General features: G+C 44.0%; 1 protein-coding gene across 1 annotated transcript in view; it reads left to right on the top strand.

Annotated features, from left to right (window-relative positions):
* LOC144806300 (uncharacterized) overlaps window positions 1-17,436 on the top strand; it is a 64,722-nt gene extending 47,286 nt beyond the window's left edge. The window contains exon 2 of the mRNA XM_078672692.1: window positions 13,964-17,436. Within this exon, the coding sequence (XP_078528818.1) occupies window positions 14,821-16,338 (1,518 nt within the window). The 5' untranslated portion in view covers window positions 13,964-14,820 and the 3' untranslated portion in view covers window positions 16,339-17,436. The remainder of the gene's footprint in view (window positions 1-13,963) is intronic.
* Window positions 17,437-25,555: the final 8,119 nt, after the last annotated feature.

Genomic DNA, 25,555 nt, shown 5'->3' on the forward strand with positions numbered 1-25,555 from the left:
ACACATCTCATCGAACACATATCGTTGTGTCGGTTCGTTCCATTGCATAAATGTATCTAATACATTTTGTACATTATATCTTCCAACTTTCGAAACCCATCTAAGAGCAGTGGAATCTAATATTCCTCTTTCTTCAGTACTGGGAAGCTGACTACGTCTCTGTACAGAGTCAGAGGTAGGAGTCTTAATCAGAGTTTTATAGAAGGGAGATAGAATATTAGAGACAGAATCAGTGATTCTTCGACGAACAGAAAGCGGAGTCATAATATTAGCAGAAGCAGTAAATAGAGTAGCAGTTGGAACAGATAAAGTAAAGTAAAGTCCACATTTGTAAAGCGCACAATCACCCGTAAGGGTCTCTAGGCGCTGGGGGGCCGTCGGGAAGATTAAGCGAGCTATTGCCCAGAGTCACATGGTGCTAGGCTGACCTGCCGCTGGAGCCGGGGATCGAACCGTGGTCCCCAGATTCCAGCGTCAGTCGCCCTGGCCGCGGCGCCACACCTCTTCCACGATAGATCAGGAACAGTAAGAGTAGCAGGAAAAATAGCTTGTGAAGCAGCAGGTGTGAGTGACACAGGCATAGGTAAAGAAGCCGGCAACCCTAGAAGAGGGGTTGTCGAAGGAACATTATTATTGACCACAGGAGGTACAGGAACTTGATTCAGGGGAGCGGGAACAGGGACACCAGGTTGTCCAGCAACCGGTAATTGAACATTCGGTATGGGTGGAGCCGTAGCACCCTGTGCATACGGTGGGGGTGATCGTAACAAGTAAGACAACAGGGGATCCTTTTCAGGGTCCTCTACTATCTTAGCCGTACTCGATGGTAAAGCAGGATAGCACTTGTCTATCGCTAAATTACGCTCTCTATCGGCCACCTCCATCGCTTTCTCAGACTCGTTGAGTTGCAGCTGCCTAGCAGACTGTTCTAAAATCAACTCTTGCTCTTTCTGTTCTTTCTTCAACTTTTTAATTTCTCTCTGTTTAGATTCTTTTCGCCAATAACGGAAAGAATCAAACATTGCCGGCCGGGCTTTCTTCTTAAACAACCTTCTTTCTAGATTATCGAGAACTTCAGGTTCGAAACTACCATGTAGTGGCCAACTAAGGACACCATCTTTCTCTGTGTAGCGGATCCATATCTCGTTATAAGAGATAGGGCCCACACCAAATTTGCAATATAGATCATAAAGGGGAGTTCCAATCGGAGGAACCAAACACGAGTCCTCCAACCGGGAATCACTGTTGCAACTAAAACAAGACAACATACAATTTTTCCGACTTACCATTTTATAATCCGGAACACAAAACAAACAAGACACAAACAGAAAAGATGCGCACTCGAACCAAGAACTTAGGCCTACCAGAACTGACAAATGTATCGATACCTGAACTGAACAGAATGATTATCGTAACCAGAATAACCAGTGATAACCTTACAGAACTGAACTGAACTGAGAACTAAAAGGATTATCCAAATAGGAGCAACCCTTACAAAATAACCAACTAGCAACCACTGAATACTTAACTGAGGCACTGAAGACGTCACCAAGGAGAAACCCGTCACGTTTCGCCGTACTGAGGACTGCACCTCGGGTCCAAGACAGGGCGACGGTCAAGGCAACGGACCACTGCAGCCGTCTGAACGGGAACCCTCGTGGAAGAGAACGTCGGGGCCACTTTTGCAATATGCCGGGATCGATGAAGTGGGGCGCCTCCCTCTGAAATCTTCACACGAAGCTCCTCGAACTCTTCAGGCTTTTGGACCGGTACCGAATGACGTCGCCCCACGTTGGGCGCCAATTGGAGTTCTGGACTTTTTGGTTCCGTCCAGAGGTGTCAGGGATAACACCCGAAGACCCCGGAGTTCCACCTGTCTTGGTGCACAAACAAACAGAAACACAGGCTTCTCGATGGTGGCGTCAAAGACCAAAGGTTTATTACTGCAGGGACACAGAAGTCACAGAAACTACACATTGGCAGTATCTAGGAGCCTGTTCAATTTGTACAAAGAGGGTTGCTCCTTATATACTAAATATTGGGCTTCAGGCAAATTCTTTACGTGTTACCACAGTTCTAAACATTCGTGTCTTAAACAATAAATATTTGGCGTTGCACAGGGATCGTCAACAGTATCTGATGTCAAAACATTACAAATGAGGGGTTCCCACTAGTCCATCATAATCCCATGTCAATTCTTCATTCAAGACCCGGACCGCCTCATCGTAAATTTCGTTACCTCCCCCTAATAAAGGCCCAGAAGGAAAGGAGCAGAGCCAGGTGCAGAAGATAGAAAGACAGGATAAGAAATGTTTGTGGGTCGTAAATGGGTACGGTTACCAGCTTCGGCCGCCTAATCATGATCAGGCCAACGAACACAAGAACCAGTATAGCAGGACTGGCCTCAGGCTGGGGAGGCAGTTTTTGCCGAGTCATGCTGCTACAGCGTTGCTGGCCTAAGGTGCACGTGCCACTAGCAAGGTGAATCGCCGGTTAAAGCCTACGTGTCCTTTAATGAAAAAGAGGTCATTGCGTGTCCATTGACTATGTGAGGGCAAGGAATACAAAATGGCTTCCGTGTTCTAAGATGGATGCCACGGGTAGAACAGAAATGTGTTTGTAACTGGAGTGCTCTTGCTCGTAGCATAGCGAAAACACCAGGATATACTAAATGGATCATTTGCGGTTCACTGATACCAAAATTATGTATTTACGACAATGTTACAAACACGAGTAAAATCGTCACGGAACCTCAATGTCATCAGTGATGTCATTTGAGATGTCATCAGTGATGTCATCAGTGATGTCACTGACCATGTCATGAATGATGTAATATGTGACATCATCAGCAGTGGATTGCGGGTGCGCGAAATATATAGTTAATGCAACTAACTATATATGGGAATTTCATTGGTTTTGTATGATTAAAATATTCACCTAACTATATATGGTCTCAAACCTATGGTTTTTTCATTGAATTTTCAAGGTTTTGTAAATGCAAATACCTAACTATATATGGTCTCAAACCTATGGTTTTTTTCTGTGAATATATATATATATATATATAAAATTTCTATGGCAAAATGAAACCCCTCATTTTGTTCCTTTTCAAAATAAATGTATTAAGTGTTAACACTTTATTCCAATCAAGATGACTTCAGGTGTGCCATACTTTTGTCATAAGTAAGACTGTTAGCGCTCTAGTTGTTCTTTAGAACACTCTGGGACATTCTGTCATTGGGCTGTAGTTGGGCTACATCTGGCTGATATTTGGGCTACATTTGTTTTTTTTTGTCTCTGGTGGCCATCTTTGCGCTACATTGGGCTACATTGGGCTACATTTGGGCTACATTTGGGCTCTTTTGTCTCTGGTGGCCATCTTGGGAGACTGCATATCAGAATTTTTTTAATGAAATATAAGAGGATTTGAGAAGTCACTCAAAATGTGCCCTAATTTTTCTTTCTTCAGCACTAATCATAATTTCAATGGCAAAATGAACCCCCTCATTTTGTTCCTTTGCAAATTAAATGTTTTAAGTGTTAACACTTTATTCCAATCAAGATGACTTCAGGTGTGCCATACTTTTGTCATAAGTAAGACTGTTAGCGCTCTAGTTGTTCTTTAGAACACTCTGGGACATTCTGTCATTGGGCTATAGTTGGGCTACATCTGGCTGATATTTGGGCTACATTTGTTTTTTTTGTCTCTGGTGGCCATCTTTGGGCTACATTGGGCTACATTGGGCTACATTAGGCTACATTTGGGCTCTAACATATATATATAGCCCAATGTAGCCCAATATATGTTTTTTCAAAGTTAATTTTCGTAAAAACCACTGTAGCACATATCTTGAGACATAGCAAAGGCACATCGGGCTACCAGTCCCTACAATTTTGCCAAGTTTGGTGAAAATCCATTCAGCCGTTCGGGCTAAAAGTGAGGCCAACCGCCCTATGGAAATTAACATGGGGAAAACACGTTTTGGGACCCCCCTTTTATCTCGGCCCGTGCTTGACGTATCCCCCCCAAACTTTCAGGGAAGGACCGGAGAGTAAATGTGCCATTTTCAGGAACGTTTCAGCCAATTCCGTCCATCAACGCCAAAGTTATTCAACATAGAATTTTGAAAAATCCCATAGGAAAAAATCATAACTATATATACCTACTGGCGACCGCCAGTAGGTAATATATATATATATATATATATATTTTCGAAAGGGCTGACAGCTAACATCCGCGCTGCAGTCACACAAGAAGACTCGCACTCCAGGGTCTGTGTTTTTAAAGATGTTTAATGGCAAAATATACATATATATATATATATATATGCCGCTCTGTTGCGTCAAGGAACCGGGGCACTCGTGGGCGGGTGCCTGTGTCCAAAAGAAATCCGGCACTCACAGGAGAAGTTTCTAGGTTTGTTTAATGACAGCAAACAAACACTAAGCAGACAAACGCGTTTCGGTTTCCTTCGTCAGTGTCTACTACTGACACGAAGGAGGCAGGTTTAAAAACAATTCGTCATTTCAAGCATGTTCATAGAAAGGAGACTTAAGTAAAAGCAGCCCAAGACAGCATAAGTAGATTTAAATCTAGAGGATATAACGAAAATCTCTTAGAAAAAACCTTTAAAAAGGTAGAGAGAATTCCTCGAGAAGAGCTACTGAAAGAAAGAGAAAGGGATCAAGACAAACATGGAGGGAAATTCAGGCTGATTACTACCTTCTCAGAAGACTCAAACCACCTGAGAAAAATACTTAAGAGAAGCTGGCATATCCTTAAAACTGACCAAATCATAGGGAAGGATATCCCAATCTCACCCCTAATTACCTTCAGGAAAGGGAGATCAATAAAGGACAAAATTGTACACAGCCATTTGCGCGACAAGATAGACACAACAGGGAGAATAAGAGATATGCCAGGCTTCTTCCCCTGCGGGAAGTGTAAGGCATGTGAGAACAGCAGAAAAGTAACCACATATGAGATACCAGGGGTGAATGATAAGAAAAGAATTTCAAAATTTCTCACATGTCAAACCACCCATGCTGTGTACTGCCTAATATGTCCATGTGGACTGAAATATATAGGCAGTACAGTCAAAAATGTGAAACTCAGAATACTTGAGCACCAACGAGCTATTGTAAATAAGGATTTCAATTATCCCGTAGCGAAACACTTTGCTATTAGACACAAAAGTAAAAGAGAATTACTACAGTATTTTGCACTAGACTGTGTACCTGTGGACCCAAGGGGTGGGGATAGACTACGGAGACTAAGACGGTTGGAGTCCCGTTATATAATCGATCTACAAACCAAGGCCCCGACAGGTCTTAATAAAAATGAAGAATTATCATCTCACTTAGGAAAGTAAGAGGAGGAGAGTTTTGCCTGACAATGTGATAATTTGGAATAACCCTGTGAGAAATGCCGATCCACGGCTTTATAACACACCTATAAAAACGACGTAGTAATGAAATAAAAGGCACATTAATCATGTGATTAATTAGGTCTTCGAATCAATCGTTATAAATGTAAATAAGCGAATTGTAATTTAAAATGTATAAAATTACTATATGTCGTCTTTACAATAGTATCAGAATGTAATAGACAATGGTATAACTTTGCTCACAGGGTTTTACTTAAGTCTCCTTTCTATGAACATGCTTGAAATGACGAATTGTTTTTAAACCTGCCTCCTTCGTGTCAGTAGTAGACACTGACGAAGGAAACCGAAACGCGTTTGTCTGCTTAGTGTTTGTTTGCTGTCATTAAACAAACCTAGAAACTTCTCCTGTGAGTGCCGGATTTCTTTTGGAGTTAAAGGATATCGGAGCGGCAATATATATATATATATATATATATATATATATATATATATACACACAAATAACACTAGCTGTCACCAGTAGGTAGTTATAGTTAGGACCTTTTTTTGTTTTGCTAATAACTTTGGCCCCATTTGATGAGTCTACATAAGTTTTAAAGCTAGTTTACCATTCAATTCAGCTACTGTCTGGAGAGCTTTGAGGTCATTCGCTGGTAGAGGTCGAGAAAAAGGTTGGTCCCAAAATGCCTTTTCCCCATGCAATTTCCCATAGGGGTTTTTAGACATGACTACAGGCCGGACCACTGAACAGAATTACTCCAAATTTGGCAGCAAGCTAGAGCTTGGTCCAGAAATATCTCTTTTTGTAATTTGATGCAAATCCATTGATTCGTTTTTAAGTAATTAAAAAGAAAAAGATTTAGCAGCATGATCGTCTCACGGCAGCACCTTGCAGAGCTCTCCTCCTTGATCAGCAGACAGCCCCGCTTCAGCCATGCTTCAGCCATGCTTCAGCCCCTGGGCCCCCTCTACATGCTGAGCTTCATGGGAGCCCCCAGGTAATTGTTGCACTTTGCATCCGGGTCTGCATGTGCTTGTGGCAGAGCATAAACAGGGCACTTGGGCTTGCAGTGACTTCTCTGCTCTGTTAGATCCGCTGTCCGAGTGCAAAGTAAATCCCTGCGTGGACAGGGTCAGCGAACTGACAGGAGCGCAGTGTACGCTTTCTAGCAACCAAACTGACAACGTGGGCCACGTAGCGGTGCATGCACAACCTACAAACACAGAGGTTAGCATCCCACACCCAATCTTTGTGCTGAGACACACAGGAACGAAAAAAAGTACTGAGCAGTGCATGTTTCCTATGCATATATGATCTGGGTAGTCACACACGGTTGGCTGTGACATTTCTGCTATAACTAGCAGTAGCTACTTAATCATGCATGCATTACTAAACCGTGTGTTCTCTCAATATTTGTTTGATTATTTGTTTTAAAAGTCAAGCTCATTTCATTTACTGTACCCTTGTGCACACTGCAGTACCTTGCATGCTCACTGTACTTTGCTGTAGTACACACTTCTGAGCAATACATGGTTCCTTGAGTGCAATTTAGCACCATGGCGAGCCATGCATCCCTAAACACCACTATTGTAACCCCTCTGCTGAGCATTGCATGCTTCCAGTCAGACGCTCACGGCTGAACTTGCATACTTCTACGCACTGTAATGGGGCAATCACTGCTTAGCCAAACATGCTTCGTATATTGGGTAGTTGTGCACACTGCTGAACCACGCGTGCTTCATCTTCATTTCAGTTGTGCCCACACTGATGAGCCACAAATAATTTCTATATGGCACAATTGTGCACACCCTGTGCTGCGCCTTTCTTAACCAGGTATTCTTATGATACTGTGCAGTTGTGCACACTGCTGAGCTGTGCCCTCAATGCATCCTATAGCCAACCATGCAGCAATCTCTCTTGCCTTGCAAGCTTCGTGTAAGGTGCAGTTGTGCATAGTGTTAGGTCTTAAATGCTTAGTGTGAAAATAATTTTTGCATACTGCTGAGCCATGCTTTCTTTTTACACAGTACAATTTTACACACACTTTAGTACCATACATGCTTTATATAGACTGCTGTAGAAACAGTTACACCTTACATGCTTCTGTATGGTGCAGTTCTGCACACTGTTAACTCTTACCTGGTTTGCTGTACAGGTCAGTTGTGCATACTACAACACAGTACAATTGTGCACACTGTTGCGCCATCCTGCTTTCAACCCATGTGATAGTCACACACACACAAACCACACCCCCACGTACATCTTGCATGGATCCAGTACAGTGCAGTTGTGCACAAGACTGTTGAGCTATGCTTGCTATGTTTGTATCCTCTACAGCGCAGTTGTGTGCACACAGACAAGCCGTGCACGTCCTTTGCCCAGCATAAGTGTGTGCATGCACGGACAGAAATCGCCTCTTATTCTTCCTACATAGAGTATATTTGTGATGCTAGAGTCCTCCTGCCTGCATGCGTCGCAACAGTGTGATAGTGCACACTGCTGAGCCATGCATTCTTCAGATTTATTTCTGCTCTGATTGCTGAGTCTTGCATTCCTCTTAAGGGTTTTTTCAGACAGACTGCTGAGCCGTGCATTGTTCAGATATATTTGTGCTCTGATTGCTGAGTCATGCATGCCTCTTAAGGGTTGTTGCAGGCAGTCTGCTGAGCCATGCATCCTTCAGATATATTTGTGCTCTGATTGCTGAGTCATGCATGCCTTTTTAGGGTTTTTGCAGACAGACTGCTGAGCCATGCATTCTTCAGATCTATTTGTGCTCTGATTGCTGAGTCATGCATGCGTCTTAAGGGTTGTTGCAGACAGTCTGCTGAGCCATCCATCCTTCAGATATATGTGTGCTCTGATTGCTGAGTCATGCATGCCTCTTAAGGGTTTTTGCAGACAGGCTGCTGAGCCATGCATCCTTCAGATATATGTGTGCTCTGATTGCTGAGTCATGCATGCCTTTTTAGGGTTTTTGCAGACAGACTGCTGAGCCATGCATTCTTCAGATCTATTTGTGCTCTGATTGCAGGGTCATGCATGCCTCTTTAGGGTTTTTGCAGACAGAATGCTGAGCCATGCATCCTTCAGATATATTTGTGCTCTGATTGCTGAATCATGCATGCCTCTTAAGGATTGTTGCAGACAGGCTGCTGAGCCATGCATTCTTCAGATCTATCTGTGCTCTGATTGCAGTCATGCATGCCTCTTGAGGGTTTTTGCAGACATACTGCAGACCCATGCATTCTTCAGATCTATTTGTGCTCTGATTGCAGGGTCATGCACGCCTCTTAAGGGTTTTTGCAGACATACTGCTGAGCAATGCATTCTTCAGATCTATTTGTGCTCTGATTGCTGAGTCATGAATGCCTTTTAAGGGTTTTTGCAAACAGACTGCTGAGCCATGCATTCTTCAGATATATTTGTGCTCCGATTGCTGTCATGCATGCCTCTTAAGGGGTTTTGCAGACACACTGCTGAGCAATGCATTCTTCAGATCTTTTGTGCTCTGATTGCTGAGTCATGAATGCCTCTTAGGGGTTTTTGCAGACAGACTGCTGAGCCATGCATCCTTCAGATATATCTGTTATCTGATTGCTGTGTCATGCATGCCTCTTTAGGGTTGTTGCAGCCAGACTGCTGAGCCATGCATTCTTCAGATATATTTGTGCTCTGATTGCTGAATCATGCATGCCTCTTAAGGGTTTTTGCAGACATACTGCTGAGCCATGCATTCTTCAGATCTATTTGTGCTCTGATTACAGGGTCATGCATGCCTCTTAAGGGTTTTTGCTGTCATACCGCTGAGCAATGCATTCTTTAGATCTATTTGTGCTCTGATTGCTGAGTCATGAATGCCTCTTTAGGGTTGTTGCAGACAGACTGCTGAGCCATGCATCCTTCAGATATATTTGTGCTCTGATTGCTGAATCATGCATGCATCTTCAGGGTTTTTGCAGACAGACTGCTGAGCCATGCATTCTTCAGTCCCTGCAAGATACTGTATCGCGCAAGCATTATCCAGTGCTTTCACACAACAGGTGCAATCCGGGCCAAGGGTAGCGGCGGCGCGTGTAGTGATTTGAAAAAGACATTCATCCACTCACAACGGTGCTACAATCGCCTCTTAGCTTGGATGGTGCTTGCATTGCTTTTGTTGCAGTTAAATTATTGGTTGTGATGGATTCTCTAAAAGGAATAAATGACTGATATAGTTGAATAATACATTTCGTGAATTCATATTTGTTTGCTTTATCAGTGTGCACAATATAAAGACAGGCAATTGCAATAAATCCCTCATTCTATTTTACCGAAAATCGTGGAAGGAGCTGCTGATTGAACTACAACAGGATCTTAACTTGAAATACTGTAGGAAGAACTAAAGTCTTACTTTTTATGTCGAGCCTTGTGCAGTGCTCTTTGTGCTGCACTATGGGAGGCTTCTTGTGAGCACTCTAAACTTCTCCGTGTGGGTCTGACTCCTCCCACACATTGGATTGGCCTTTGCGTGTGTCTTTCAATAACGAAAGCACCTAAATGGCCAAAGGCAGGTGCATGTCCAACCTATTCTCCAAAGGATCACTCCGGCGATTTTTTGCTCTCGGGAGCGAGCACTGGAGCGCTGGGTGGCAGCTGCATTCCTCGTCATGGATCAGGTTACTAATTAAACACACTTTACCGGCCATGCTCGTTTACTTTCCTGTTGCTTTGCTCCCGCCTCCCACCCATTGTCCATGTTCACAATGCTCCCGTTATCCGCATTCCCTTTGTCCCTCCCCCTACCCACTTGCGGCAACCCAAGAGGTAACACCCCTCCCCCTTCCATTGTCCATGTTCACCAGGCTCCCACCGCCCCCTGCTGTTCGCATAACCTTTGCTCCCGCCCCCCTCCTTTGTCTGTGTTAAACATGCTCCTGCCCTTGTAGTGTTTTTTATCAAGGAACCTGAATCGATATTTCTATGTTATGCCCTTGTCCGGTTATAATCAATAATATCCATACAACGGCATAGTAATCATATCCATAATTCAGTCGTAGCACATGCTGTCACATTGAGCAAGGCTACTTCCCCGGCCCCCTAGAAAGCACAACGAGGTCTCTAAACAAAACCAAACCTCCAGCAACCTGGGAAATCCCCCTTGCTTTTGTTTTGATTTCGTCCTAGAACTCCTGTAAAGCACTGTAAGAACGGCCAGTTCTTAGTGACATCTTTATTGACGTCTTATGTCCAACCTTACGTCAAACCCGGCACCTTTCAGGTATAAATATACCAGCGTTGCCTTAAGCAAAGACACAGTGGTGGTTTTGGAGCAGAGCAGCTATCTACTTGCCCGAGAGCCCAGCTGATGCGAGAGCCCACGGACGCTGCCCCTCCTCTTTGACGCACTGAGAGAGACGCTGTCTTTTCTCCTGCCGAGAAATCCAGCTCCGGTGTTTCCAGATACCTTCGCGGGTTACTGGGATATCGAGTCCTGAGAGAGAGATACAAGACCTCCTGCTTTCTATTTACCCAGGTACGGAGCTGACTAAACCCTTAAAAGAGAATTCTTGAGTCAGATTCTTGGCAAAACAAACTTAACTTAAACTGCTACTTACTTACTCCTTCCCACGTATTAGGCTTAGGTCAGGTACACCGGGGCAGGCGTATTTAGAAGCACCAGTTGAGTACGATTAGTCAATGTATATATGTATGTATATATTTTATCCATTTTAAAGTATCATATGGCTAAGAAACCATATCAATGCTTTTTTCCAGTATTATTTTATAATCCTCCTTTTACTGTACGCACTTTACTTTACTATGAGTATTGTAATTGTGGCAATTCATTTCTCTTGCATGAGGAAGAAGACTGCTCAATAAATAACACCTTTTATTGAAAACGCCCGTCTCTCTTTTCTCTGCAATCTGGTGAAACTAAGTACGCACATTTGACTGAGTGAAATAGCTGTCTATTGTTTTCACACAACTCTAGAGATACACTCTTATTCTAGGAGAGCAAAGTTGTCATGTTTTATGGTTGTCAGAAGCTAATCCCTTCTTGTCTATCCAGGGAGGTTAAACTCCTCCTCGTTTATTCGAGAAAGTTTCTAGTGACCTCTGAGCTAGCTGGCAAACCTTAAGTCTAATATAGTCAGTAGAGACCTAGTCGACCTCAGTCCTACGTCTACACTGCTGTTTATATTATTCCAATGCGCAGAGCCTATTGGGAATATAGGAACTACACTACACCCTCCTCGCATTGTCCTTTTGTTTTTGTTTCCACCCACTTGCGGTGGCCCGTGAGGTGCTACCCCACCCTTTCCCCCCACGGCACACCACTGTTTGTTAAAAGGCTAAACAGAGTCAGCAAAAAGCATTGGCAAAGCCAAAAGGCGGGACCTATTGGCTTTGCCAATGCTTGTCTGCTAAGCCAATACACGAGGGGCATCAGTGTTGGGGTAACGGATCCGGTGAGGAGCAGGAGGGGGGAGGGGAAGGACTGGGAAAAAAGATGTCAAAAATCGCCAACTCTTCTGCAGGACCCATCTCTCTCTTTCTTCCCTTGATCGAGACCGGGCCTCTTTGTTTCAGCACGAGATTTTCACTGTTGCTGTAAAAGCCAATATATGCCTAGCATGGCGATCTCTCCCCGCCATGGACACTGGTTGCCAGTTTAGCAATTTGCGACATTTAATTTTTTTTTAAAATGTCGAGCTGGAACAAAATCTTGCCAATTCTTGTCTTTCTCATCACATCAACCCCCACCCCTCACTAAAGTCCAGATTGCCATGTCCAGCACCCCCCTGCCCTTCACCCTCAAACCTTTGGACGCAGCTGGAATTATGTTAAACCCGGCAAAAAGACACACTGCCTGAGGACCTACATTGTCTACCAAGTTGGCACCTTTTTAAAAATATTTTTCTTTTTGTAACTTTTTTGGTTTGTTTTTTTGTTTAAAGAGACGTGCTTTTAAAAAAAACGTTATTTATTATTTAGCATCAGTAACATTACAATTAACAGTGCCACAGTGCTTACTGTCACAGTAGCCATGATATCATCGATTTAGTCACTCCGGATAATAAAAGAGACGTGCCTAAGGCATCTGGTGCAGTGTGCGGGGGGCTCTGCTTGGGCAGCACAAGGAGCTGGGGACAGACTCTGGTTGGCAGATCAGGTGCCCGCATGCTCCCTCTTCACTGCCTACTTGCATGAGTGTGTATGCTTATACGTGTGTGTGGATATGCTTGGTTCTGTTTGTAGTTGATTTGTGTTGCAAAGAACAACTCCACATACAGTAGCTTCAAAGATTAGTGCCCAGTCTAAGCAAACCCACCCACTCCCCCAAACCCTATTCTCCTGCATGGCTAAACACTTAATAGGTGCCGTGGGCGAGACCTATTGGCTATGCCAATGCTTGTTTAAGTTGTCAATCAGTTCAGAATCAGACACTAGTTTAAGGGCGATTGATATATATTATGCCGATAGAAAATCCACCTCATCTCAGGATAATGCTTCAGTTTTCCAAGTTAGAAGGATCCAGAAATGCTTGAACCAGGAGGGCTGTGGAAAGTGTTGAAGGTGACTTAAGACCTTATTACGAGTTTGGCGGTGTTCCAATGGGACCACCTCCATGGTGTTCCCAGGAAGATCGCCAAGCCCTTGTTGAGCCCGCCCGCCGGATTATGACATTAATCCAGGGAGGGTGGTGCAGCTGCAGTCTCATGGCAGCGGCTGTGTTAGGTCCATAGGAGATCCTAAACAGCATACCACCGCCCTGAGAGTGCCTGCAGCACGTTCCTGCACTGTATGGCATGCACCATGTTTTGCCTGCCACACCATGCAGGAACGAGGGTGCAGTTCCAGAGAGGTACAACATGTGCACCCCGCATGCAACCCTAGGCTCAGACTTGTCAGGAGGCCCTGCTAGGGCCCCTTTACCTGCATGTCTACTGCCCTTTTCAAGGTGGTGTCCCCACCATGAAACGGGCAGTGGATATGCAGATTGTAATAGGCTCAGCAGGGCCAGCATATGTACCGCACGTATATTCAGGCCATTTGCAGACCACCGCGGATGCAGGATACTTGATTCAGGTGGAGGTGGAGGTCTCGTTGCGGTTCCACCACCACACTCATATTATGGCAGTCAGACCCCCAGCGTGGTGTCAGTCAGACCGCCACCACGAGTAAGACAGTCCTGAGGACCCTTTGGTAGATACTTCATGAAATTGACCTAACTGCAATGCTTTGTGCTTCCTCTCTTTTTCACAATCTGTTCTTGTTTAAATGAGTATCTAGCTAAATCTCCATGTGTATCTAGCTAAAACTGTATTTGTAGCATGTGAGGGCTCAGTGGCTTCCCTTTCTTTAGTAAGTTACTCTGTGAACAATGGTAAATCACTGGCTTTTTATGAGTAAATAAGCTGTGACCTGCTCAACAGAACTTTCAGTGAAATATCCATGTATGGTGAAATATTCCTTGTTAAGTTTCAGATATGGTAAAGCAGAGATGTCTTTCTTCTACACCCAGAATATTGTGTATTCACATTCCATTACATTTGCATTTAGTAATTTTTAATTTCTTTACATCCAACAGAAAATAAGCCTAAATGCCCGGATTGATTATGAATAATGAAGATAACACAGCAAATCATCAAAAATAGTCAAAAATAAGGAGCTCAGAAAATATCAGTGAAATCAGAGACAGAGGACAGATCCAGGAAGAAACAGTCAAAGGCAATTCAGTGAATACAAGTTTGAGCTCTACTCTTCCACACCACAAGAAGAAGAAATGCCCTCGACAGAATTAAGGCAACAACACTGACAAACCACCTGCTGTATAAGCAAGCGTCCAACACCTGTTTCGAACATGAGGTCGGTATGAAAGTTGGAGGAAGGTCTTGTGTCTATTTGGAATCCATAGCTTGGAAAAACTCCCTCTTGAGCTTTGCGCTGTTAGTAGCATGACAATGTTTAAAAAAAGATTGAAAACCTGGCTATTTGTCCATGTTTGAAACAACCAGATTTACTTTCTCTTCAGACCTGTTCTCGGCCCAGGGACACTCTTCGGAGTAGCTGTAAACATTACAAGTTGCATTACAGTGCTCTCAGTGTATTGTTAACTCTTTCTAGCCAAAGCACAGGAACCAGGGAGAAGCACAACGAAGTGGAACCAAAGAACTGAAGGCTAAAGAAAAGAGGGGTTCTGCTCTCTAAAGCACAGAGTATTGTCCCAATTTGCACCGACCAGAAGGAAGACAAATCTTTACCCACAAGCACGCAAAGCCGTCATCCAATGTAAGGACGCAATCACCCAGAAAGGCGCCTTACTTTTACTATGAATGTGATAGGTATTTAGTGAGTCTTGTATTTTATTGTTCAATCAGAAATCAAGCATCCAAAACACCACAGACATACAGGGAATGTGAGAATAACACAAGTAGCTTATCAACCATGTTGGCCCTTCAGGAAACACGGTCATGTGATGTAGACAAATATATATCCATCCCAAAAACACTAAGCAAGAAAAAAGAATCATACACATGCAGCGAGAGCTTTAGTTTGTCATCACTACTAAAGCACCATCAGCAAACACACACAGGAGAAAAATTGTGCAATTGCACTGAATGTGTGAAGAACTTTAATCAGTTAATAATCCTAAAAGATCATCAGAGAACACACACAGGGGAAAAACCATACCATTGCACTGAATGTGTGAAGAGCTTTAGTCAATCATCAATCCTACATAGACATCAGCAAACACACACAGGGGAAAAGCCATACCAATGCACTGAATGTGTAAATAGCTTCAGTCAATTATCAAATCTCCAAATACATCAGAAAACACATACAGGGGAAAAACCATACGATTGCAGTGAATGTGTGAAGCGATTCCGTCGGTTAACAGACCTCCGAAGACATCAGCGAACACACACAGGGGAAAAACCATACCATTGCAGTGAATGTGTGAAGAGCTTCAGTCGGTTATCACTCCTCCAAACACATCAGCGGACACACACAAGGGAAAAACCATACCATTGCAGTGAATGTGTGAAGAGCTTCAGTTGGTTAACAGACCTCCGAAGACATCAGCGAACACACACAGGCGAAAAACCATACCATTGTGGTGAATGTGTGAAGAGCTTCAGTCGGTTATCACTCCTCCAAACACATCAGCGAACACACACAGGGGAAAAACCATACCATTGCAGTGAATGTGTGAAGAGCTTCAGTCGGTTAACAGACCTCCAAACACATCAGCGAACACACACAGGGGAAAAACCATACCATTGTGGTGAATGTGTGAAGAGCTTCAGTCGGTTATCACTCCTCCAAACACATCAGCGAACACACACAGGGGAAAAGCCATACCATTGCAATGAATGTATGAAGAGATTCAGGCAGTTAGCAGACCTCCGAAGACATCAGCGAATACACACAGGGGAAAAGCCATACCATTGCAATGAATGTGTGAAGAGCTTCAGTCAGTTAGCAGACCTCCGAAGACATCAGCGAACACACACAGGGGAAAAACCATACCATTGCAGTGAATGTGTGAAAAGCTTCAGTCGGTTTTCACACCTCCAAACACATCTGCGAACGCACACAGGGGAAAAGCCATACCATTGCAATGAATGTGTGAAGAGCTTCAGTCAGTTAGCAGTCCTCCGAAGACATCAGCGAACCCACACAGGGGAGAAACCATACCATTGCGGTGAATGTGTGAAGAGCTTCAGTCGGTTAGCAGACCTCCAAAAACATCAGCGAATACACACTGGGGAAAAACCATACCATTGCAGTAAATGTGGAAGTAGATTTAGTGATTCCTCAAATCTCATGGCTCATCAACGAACACACACAGGGGAAAAACCATTCAAGTGTAATGAATGTGGGAAGAGCTTTAGTCAAGTATCAAATCTCCGAAGACATCAGCAAAAAAATCACAAGGGAAAAAACATACAAGAACAGTGAATATGGAAGTAGTTTTAGGCTATTATTAAACCTACAAAGCCATCAGCAAACACACACAGGGGAAAAAACATTTAAGAGCAATTATTTGATGAAGTAGAGTTAAAAAGAAAAACATCCAATGGTTCCTGTTCATGCTACCTGTAAAAGCAGCACTGGGAACAATGCTTTGGCTAAGAAGGGTATTTTCAGGTAACTGGAAGGATTAGTGCTAAAACCTATACACTAAACACACTCTGACTGAGTCCCTGCAGGAAGAACTAATTTAATAAGCACACCTCTGAATATTCACAGCTGATTGTGGTGTTTGGTCGTTTCATACAACAGTGATGAATCAGTGACAGTGGTCAGAAAACAGTGTTCAGAAGCAGAGAAGTGAAAGGAGCTGAATGTGAGCGGTAGCTCTCAGGGTTAATTCTTGCAGTGTATAACATTTACCACCCAAGCCCTGACCCGGAAGAAGGGAAAGGAGCAGAATGTGAGCTGTTACTCTCAGGGTTAATGCTTGCAGTGCAGGACATTTACCACCCAAGCCCTGATGCGGAAGAAGTGAAAGGAACAGAATGGGATCTGTTACTCTCAGGGTTAATTCTTGCAGTGCACGACAATTACCACCCAAACCCCGATGCAGAAGAAGTGAGAGGAGCAGAATGGGAGCTGCGACTCTCCCCGTTACTGCTTGCAGTGCACGACATTTACCACCCAAGTCCTGACACGGAAGAAGTAAAAGTAGCAGAATGTGAGCTGTGACTCTCAGGGTTATCCTTGCATTGCACAACTTTTACGACCAAAGCCCTGACGCGGAATAAGTGAAAGAATCGGAATGAGAGCTGTGACTCTCAGGGTTAATGCTTGCAGTGCACGGCATTTACCACCCAAGCCCTGACGCAGAAGAAGTGATGCTTATGTTCATCATGGCATGCATCCGTAAATTAAGCCATCATAGTGGCACTTCACAGAGGTGTTTATCATCGAGCTGGATCTTGGCCAATCGCTGACTATGTAAACGATTTGCGGTTAGATTAATTGTATAAATATTTGTTATGAGTTTCTTATTTACAGAGGATCATTAAACCAAATCCTAAGTGGTCATAAAACAGATTCTGTGCATGATAGCAAAATTATTGATAGGAATTATTGTGGAATGGAGGAGGCTAGTACAAAAAGTTTGTTATAACACTACAATCACCATGTAAGGGTGAAGGGTCAGCAGTTATAAAGTTATGGGTATTTGATGTTAGTTATTCTTATTTGAGGTTTTGATTTTTTTTAAATGCTCCTGCAAAGGTAATATCCATAATGTTGCTCTAACTATGTCCCAGTCTAACTCAGCGATTACCTTTTTTCTCATAATATTCAAGGCAGTTCTTCTGAGCCCCTATAGGTACGTACAGTGCTAAAAGTCTAGCAAAGGCAATCTATGGAGCTACTCTACTGGCACACTGAGTATGACCTGCTTAAGCTGTTGCCATATGTTACCTTTAAAAGGGATTTTTTTTTTGCAAGTCTGCAGGTTAGTAATTCCATAGTCCTACAGGTGCTTAACTATAAAAATTCTCTCTCACACACATATATATATGTTATGTTATATGTTTATTTATAGCGCGCGCTGTTAGTCGAAACTGTCCTGGCGCGATGAAAAGGTCATGGTGTCAGCTAGAGCAAGGGAAAGCTTACATAGTCTGCATAAATAAGTGAGTTTTTAGCAATTTTTTAAAGCTAGCAAGATTTGATGAGTGTCTTAAGGCCTCAGGTAGGTTGTTCCACAGCTGAGCTGCACGAACCGTCAGAGACTGCCCCCCCAGTCGAACTTTCTTGAATCTGGGAATAACCACATGTCTGAGGGAGGCAGATCGCAGCTGGCGGGTCGGCTGGTAAAAAGCAAATCTGTGCTTAAGATAGGAGGGGCAAGGGCCATGTAGGGCTTATATACATATATATACATATATATATATATATATATATATATTCACTGAAAAAACCATAGGTTATAGACCATATATAGTTAGGAATTAGCATTTAAAAAACCTTATTTTACTCACACAAAACCATTGAAATTCCATATATAGTTAGTTGCACTAACTATATATCGCGCACCTGCAATCCACTGCTGATGATGTCACATATTACATCATTCATGACATGGTCAGTGACATCACTGATGACATCACTGATGACATCTCAAATGACATCACTGATGACATCACTGATGACATCTCATTTGACATCAATGACCACATCACTGATGATATCATTCATGTGACAATACAATGCATCTCCTCACATTTTAATATAACCTCTGTTTCACCCAGTGTTAAATACAGAATATAATTTTTGAAACCATTGACACACCAATACTAGTTACTACATACGCACTCACTGATTCCTACGTCTACACACACCTTCACTCATTCACCCATACTATCATTCATACATACAATCACTCATCTTTACAACACTATCATATGCACTCATACACCTATACAGACACTCACAGTCTGCCACTCATCCATGGAGTTACTCACACACCTAGTCAGTCCTGTAAAGAATCAATGACACTTCCATTTTCTTGTCTATACAGTTAAACATAGAGCACCTTACATTTTCAAACATATACTAACACATACTTACCTTGTTATACAATCATTGATACAAGTACACATTGATCTGCACAGAGTCACACACCTCCCAGCCAGCCACACACACACTCAGTCTCCCATACAAATACTTGGACAATCAATCAGTAACCCATATAGTTAATCATATAGCTACTGATCAAAACATGCAGCAGTTTACAGAACAACAGACATAATGATGCACAAATTAAGACACTTTAGTCACTAACCCATGCACTCAGTGAGACACATTTAATCACTCACTCATGCATTCAGTCATGCACCTACTAAATCCTTTGTCCAGACACTTATACTTCCACTCATTCTTCAATATGTAAGACACATTTTAACTTTACAGAAACATACAGTCACTGGATGTTGTCATCAGTGATGTCATCAGTGATGTCATTTGAGATGTCATCAGTGATGTCATCAGTGATGTCACTGACCATGTCATGAATGATGTAATATGTGACATCATCAGCAGTGGATTGCAGGTGCGCGATATATAGTTAGTGCAACTAACTATATATGGAATTTCAATGGTTTTGTGTGAGTAAAATAAGGTTTTTTAAATGCTAATTCCTAACTATATATGGTCTATAACCTATGGTTTTTTCAGTGAATTTTCAAGGTTTTGTAAATGCTAATTCCTAACTATATATGGTCTATAACCTATGGTTTTTTCAGTGAATTTCAATGGTTTTTTAATAGCAAATATCATAAGCTGTCGAATGTCAAGTACGTGGTAAGTGAAAACATTTTCGTGTTTATGCACACTGATCTGCTTTGAATGGTGCCCCCCCCCTCATTTCTATTAGGAGTACTCTCTCTTTGCAGATAGTGAAAGGTAGTTAACGCAGGTCTTTGCCCCCATTGTAATCCGTCGTGCCTGCTTCTCTCTCCATTTGATTCATTGTTATCCAAGTATTTACTGTTTTAGAATTAGTTCTCTTTGGTTCATTCTCTATTTACAAACAAACACAGAGTCGCAATACTCTGTTTAGTCTTTGCAGATAACGAAAAATCGTGTAAAAAAAAAGAAAAGGAATCGAGCAAAATCAGTAGGCCACTAATGGGATCTCTTTTTGACCTCGCTAAAATAGAAACATTAGGAACAACCCCTCATGACAAATACAAAACTAGTGAGATGAACTGAACTCCACACAATGATGGCTGCAAAACAGCTCTGCTCCGCCACCCACCCCGCCCAAAATAACGATAAAGAACGGCTGCCATGATTGGTTGCGGAATGACCACGACGGAGCTACGAAATGGTGCTGCTCTCATGCTAACCCCAGCTTCAGTCTGAAACATCCAGAAACACTGTAGACTACCAATTCGATCAGTTCCGGTAGCGCCCCAATGTAACCCGGTAGAGAAGAACTAGCCCTCCCCTCTTTGACTGATGGTTCTTGTTGCCTGTCCCTTCTGTTGTCATTTAACAGAACTATTTAGCCTGCTGAAAGGGGTTGTGTTCCGACCGCTGGTTGGTGGAGACATTTTGACTATATTCTGTACCTGCGTTGTCGCGTAATGCGTCATATGACGCGCCGCGTTAGCGCATCCGGAAGTCATCCGGGGCGCGCAGCGCGTAACGTAAGCATAACAAGTCATGTGACTTGTTAATAAAACTTTTCATTGGTTCATTTTACTTTTCTTATTGTAATGATGAAAGGCTTGGTCATATGACCTAAAAATTACGCTTTTCATTACTTCCGAACATTATTTTTTCTTAAATATATGTTATAATGTTCCAGGCTAATGTACTTTCCCGGAAATTTTACAACTGTCCTGCAAGTAAAATATATTCTTTTTTCGAGAAAAAGAGCGTTTCTTCGTCCCATGACGGAGCCGTTGAGCAAAAGAGGGTCGACCTGCTGTCTTAGTCGCCGATACGCCTGAATATGAGATTCTTATCGATCACTTTATGTTGCAGGAATAGAAAACACAACAGCCCTTGACCATTTATCTTTACTGCGTTCCTTCGTATTATACCTTTTACCCTTCATGTAATTGGTCTGCTTTATTTCACTTGCCTTTTAATGATTCTAAAACAGTGACTATTATTAAAAACTTTACCAATGTATATACTACTACCATGTTTTCTTTTAAAAACCTTTATTGTGAAAATTTCATTATACAAATACGAGCCTATAACCACGTGGGCCGGCCACGGAGCAAACTGTAATCGTATATGATGAATAGACATTTACACTGTAGAGGAACGTAACGGGCGGGCCATTAGGTTGCAAGAACTAAGGTGTCTAACAGTTACGGAATCGGTGGACGTACATTTTATAATTAAAATACGACAGGGCCAGTTACAATAAAATTATCTAGATATACATTTGCGGGCAAGTACCATGGGTGACGTTAATTCGAACTTTCAACAGTACAGTAATCAATAACACATCAGAACTTAATATCAATAGGGATGTCGAAATATTCAATCAATTCTCGTCCCCGCCCGCCATGTGCTTCAAAACTGCATACGTATCTCGTGATTTCAAGGTTCTGCAACCAGTACACAACAAGGAGTTACGAGTCCCATTTATTCCGGCGCCATTTTGGGCGAGGACGGGCAGGTCCAGGATATAGTCAAAATGTCTCTACCAACCATCGACTATGATGATGTTCATATGCTGTATTTATTAGAGTAACACTCAGATGTCCACATGAAATAAATTTGCCACAATCTAAACATGTCATTTTAATCTTTCCAAAGTTCTTCTAAATATTTGGGACCGTTTCCCTTGCCTCTGAAGCTCTCAGTGCCACTTCTTTGATGAATGTACTAGCAGGTCAGGGGTTCTCCTCCAAATCTCTCTTTTATGCAGCACTATAATTAATTGGTGCCACCTCTCCATATGACGATGCATGGTATAGTTACCACAACTATATTTTTTTTCGGTTCCTCTAGAGAGTTCATCGTGGCAGATGAAGCGTGTAACGTACCGGGCATTTACCTTTTTTTGCATGTACAGGAAAGGAAAAAAAAATCGAGCGTCCGAGTTCTAAGGTGTCCCAGGGCCATTTTAGTGGACCAGGCCCAAATCCAAAGAACAGGCCGCCATTTTGAGAGTCCTGTTGCAGCCGCCTGTCGCTGTAGCATCAAGAGCAGCCGAAACTCAGCTGAATGGCAACTGAAACGGTAAAGGGGCGCCCCACTACAGCAGACGAGCCAGGCCCAAATCCAAAGAACTGCTATCTCACAGGCTAATGGGGCGACCCACGCCGAGTTTCAGCATTGTAGGATGACCACACAAGTACAGCAACTTGCTAGACATCACCTCGGTGCCATCCGGATCTCGGCGCCCCACTGCAGATGAAGTGCCTCTCAACTATGAAACCACCACGGTGACATCCGGATCTTGGCGCGTTGTGCTGCCTTCGGCCTATTCGCACATCGGTCCGCTACTGACGCCATCTCACAGGCTAATGGGGCGACCCACGCCGAGTTTCAGCATTGTAGGATGACCACACCAGTACAGCAACTTGCTAGACATCACCTCGGTGCCATCCGGATCTCGGCGCCCCACTGCAGATGAAGTGCCTCTCAACTATGAAACCACCACGGTGACATCCGGATCTTGGCGCGTTGTGCTGCCTTCGGCCTATTCGCACATCGGTCCGCTACTGACGCCATCTCACAGGCTAATGGGGCGACCCACGCCGAGTTTCAGCATTGTAGGATGACCACACCAGTACAGCAACTTGCTAGACATCACCTCGGTGCCATCCGGATCTCGGCGCCCCACTGCAGATGAAGTGCCTCTCAACTATGAAACCACCACGGTGACATCCGGATCTTGGCGCGTTGTGCTGCCTTCGGCCTATTCGCACATCGGTCCGCTACTGACGCCATCTCACAGGCTAATGGGGTGACCCACGCCGAGTTTCAGCATTGTAGGATGACCACACCAACTTGCTAGACATCACCTCAGTGCCATCCGAATCTTGGCATCTCAACGCCTAGTGGTATCTTCCATACAAAAAATATTGTTACGCTGCCTTTGGCCCCATTCGCACATCAGTCCGCAACTTAGACATCACCTCGGTGCCATCCGGATCTTGGCATCTCAGCGCCTTGTGGTGTCAGTCAGAAAATATTGTTGCGCTGCCTTCGGCCTATTCGCACATCGGTCCGCTACTGACGCCATCTCACAGGCCAACGGGGCGCCCCACGCCGACTTTCAGCATTGTAGGATGGCCACACCAGTGCGGCAACTTGCTACACACCACCTCGGTGCCATCCGGATCTTGGCATCTCAGCGCCTTGTGGTCTCTTCTACACCGGAAATATAGTAGAAAATATTGTTGCGCTGCCTTTGGCCCCATTCACACATCAGTCCGCTACTGACACCATCTCACAGGCCAACGGGGCGCCCCACGCCGACTTTCAACATTGTAGGATGGCCACAGAAGTGCGACAACTTACTAGACACCACCTCGGTGCCATCCGGATCTTGGCGCGTTGTGCTGCCTTCGGCCTATTCGCACATCGGTCCGCTACTGACGCAAACTCACAGGCCAACGGGGCGCCCCACGCCGACTTTCAGCATTGTAGGATGGCCACACCAGTGCGGCAACTTCCTACACACCACCTCGGTGCCATCCGGATCTTGGCGCGTAGTGAAGCTGCAGCAGCTGCAAATAAGCTTCAGACAGTGTTACAACCGCTGCTCAGAACTCTCAACTATGACACCACCTCGATGCCATCCGGATCTTGGCGCGTTGTATTGCCTTCGGCCTATTCGCACATCGGTCCGCTACTGACGCCGCCTCACGTGCCAACGTATTTTCTCCGCATTTTATACCCTATGCCGCATAACAGGTCATGTGACTTGTTTATAAAACTTTTCATTGGTTCATTTTACTTTTGGTTTCCTAATGATGGAAGGCTTGATCATATGACCTAAAAACAACACTTTTCATTGGATGAAAACTTTTTTTTTCCCCCAAACGATGAAAGCCCCACCTTGTTTCTGGATGTTTCAGACTGAAGCTGGCGTCACCATGAGAGCACCACCATCTCGTAGCTCCGTCGTGGTCATTCCGCGAGCAATCATGGCAGCCGCTCCCCACCAGAAGCCTGCAGGAGTCGGGGCCCCCAAAACTTTTGATGAATTCTCAAGGCGGAGGGGACGCTTTCGAGAATGGGGTCCAAGACCTAGCAGACAAGCGTCCGATTTCCAAGGTGTCCCAGGGCCATTTCAGTGGACCAGGCCCAAAAAGGAAACAGCCTGCCGCCATTTTGAGAGTCCTGTGACAGCCGCCTATCGCTGCACCGCAAGAGTGGGCGCAACTCAGCTGAATGGCGGATTTTGACACAGTGGACCAAAAGCGGACGGAATGGCAACTGAAACGGTAAAGGGGCGCCCCACTACAACAGACGAGACTCCACCTGGAGAGGCCCGTTCACGCCGCCTCCCCCGGGGCGCTCCACGCCGTTATTCGGAGCAGCATTGTAGGATACCAAAACCAGTGCGGCAACTTACTGGACATCACCTTGGTGCCATCGTTCTGCTGCCTTGGAACTATTCGCACAACAGTTTGCTACTGATGACCCACCCCCCGCGACGCCCCACGCCGTTATTTGCTGGGTGGCAACTTACTAGACATCACTTTTGTGTCATCTAGATTTCGGCGCGTTCTGCTGCCTTGGAACTATTCGCACAACAGTTTGCTACTGATCACCCACCCCCCGCGACGCCCCACGCCGGAAATCTGGACGTTGTGCTGCGTTGGGACTATTCGCACAGCCGACCGCTACTTCGTTGTTTTTCTCTAAAAATGTTTATATGTTATTACTATTTTTGTTTTCTTGTATATATTTATAAATTATTAAAGTTTTATAATCTTACTACTTTGTCGGAGTGCTATATATTTTTAATGTGACACATAATTGTAAAAACTTTGATGTACAAAGAGTCATCCCTGGAATCTTCCGCTTCACGCTCGGTCCCCTCCCCAATCACAATACAGAATGGTTTTCAGATAATAGCAACGCTTCTGCTGTGACGGATCTCATCGAGTGTGGGCCTTGATCTACTATAACTCCTTTGAAGACGGGTGATTCTTTACAGCTGTGGCCATAAACTACATCTGCAGGGCTAGCTGATAGCCTAGGACCGGCCTGGACAATCGGACACAGAGAAAAAGGAGTGTCAGAGGGTGCGGTAGTGAATAGGGCGAAAGGGAGGTGTCGGGCGGGCACAGGGTGTGATTCTCAGGGAAGAACAGCGCAGATGGGGGGAGGTTTATTACCCATGCATAAAACAGAGAGCGGGGGTGACCACTGCCTGGGGGAGATGCTTGCGAGGGTGGGGAGCCATGCTAAGGATCGACAGCGTTCACAGAGTGGATCTGGTCAAGGCATCTAAAATGGCTGCCGTGCACGACAAAAGTGTGGCATTTGAAAAAAGACAAGATGGCGCACACAATGTTTTTCAACAATTCCTGATTTCCTTCGAATCGAACGTTAACAGACGTTGGGGCATATTACCAAAGTTAAGCGATATTTATCCCTAACGATGCATTGCAAAGATTTTTTTACCGTCAGAAATTATCGCAGATAAACCTTGCTATTATCAAGGTTTATC

The sequence above is a fragment of the Lissotriton helveticus genome (assembly GCF_964261635.1).
Source record: "Lissotriton helveticus chromosome 1_1 unlocalized genomic scaffold, aLisHel1.1 SUPER_1_unloc_6, whole genome shotgun sequence".
In the NCBI taxonomy this organism is placed as follows: domain Eukaryota; kingdom Metazoa; phylum Chordata; class Amphibia; order Caudata; family Salamandridae; genus Lissotriton; species Lissotriton helveticus.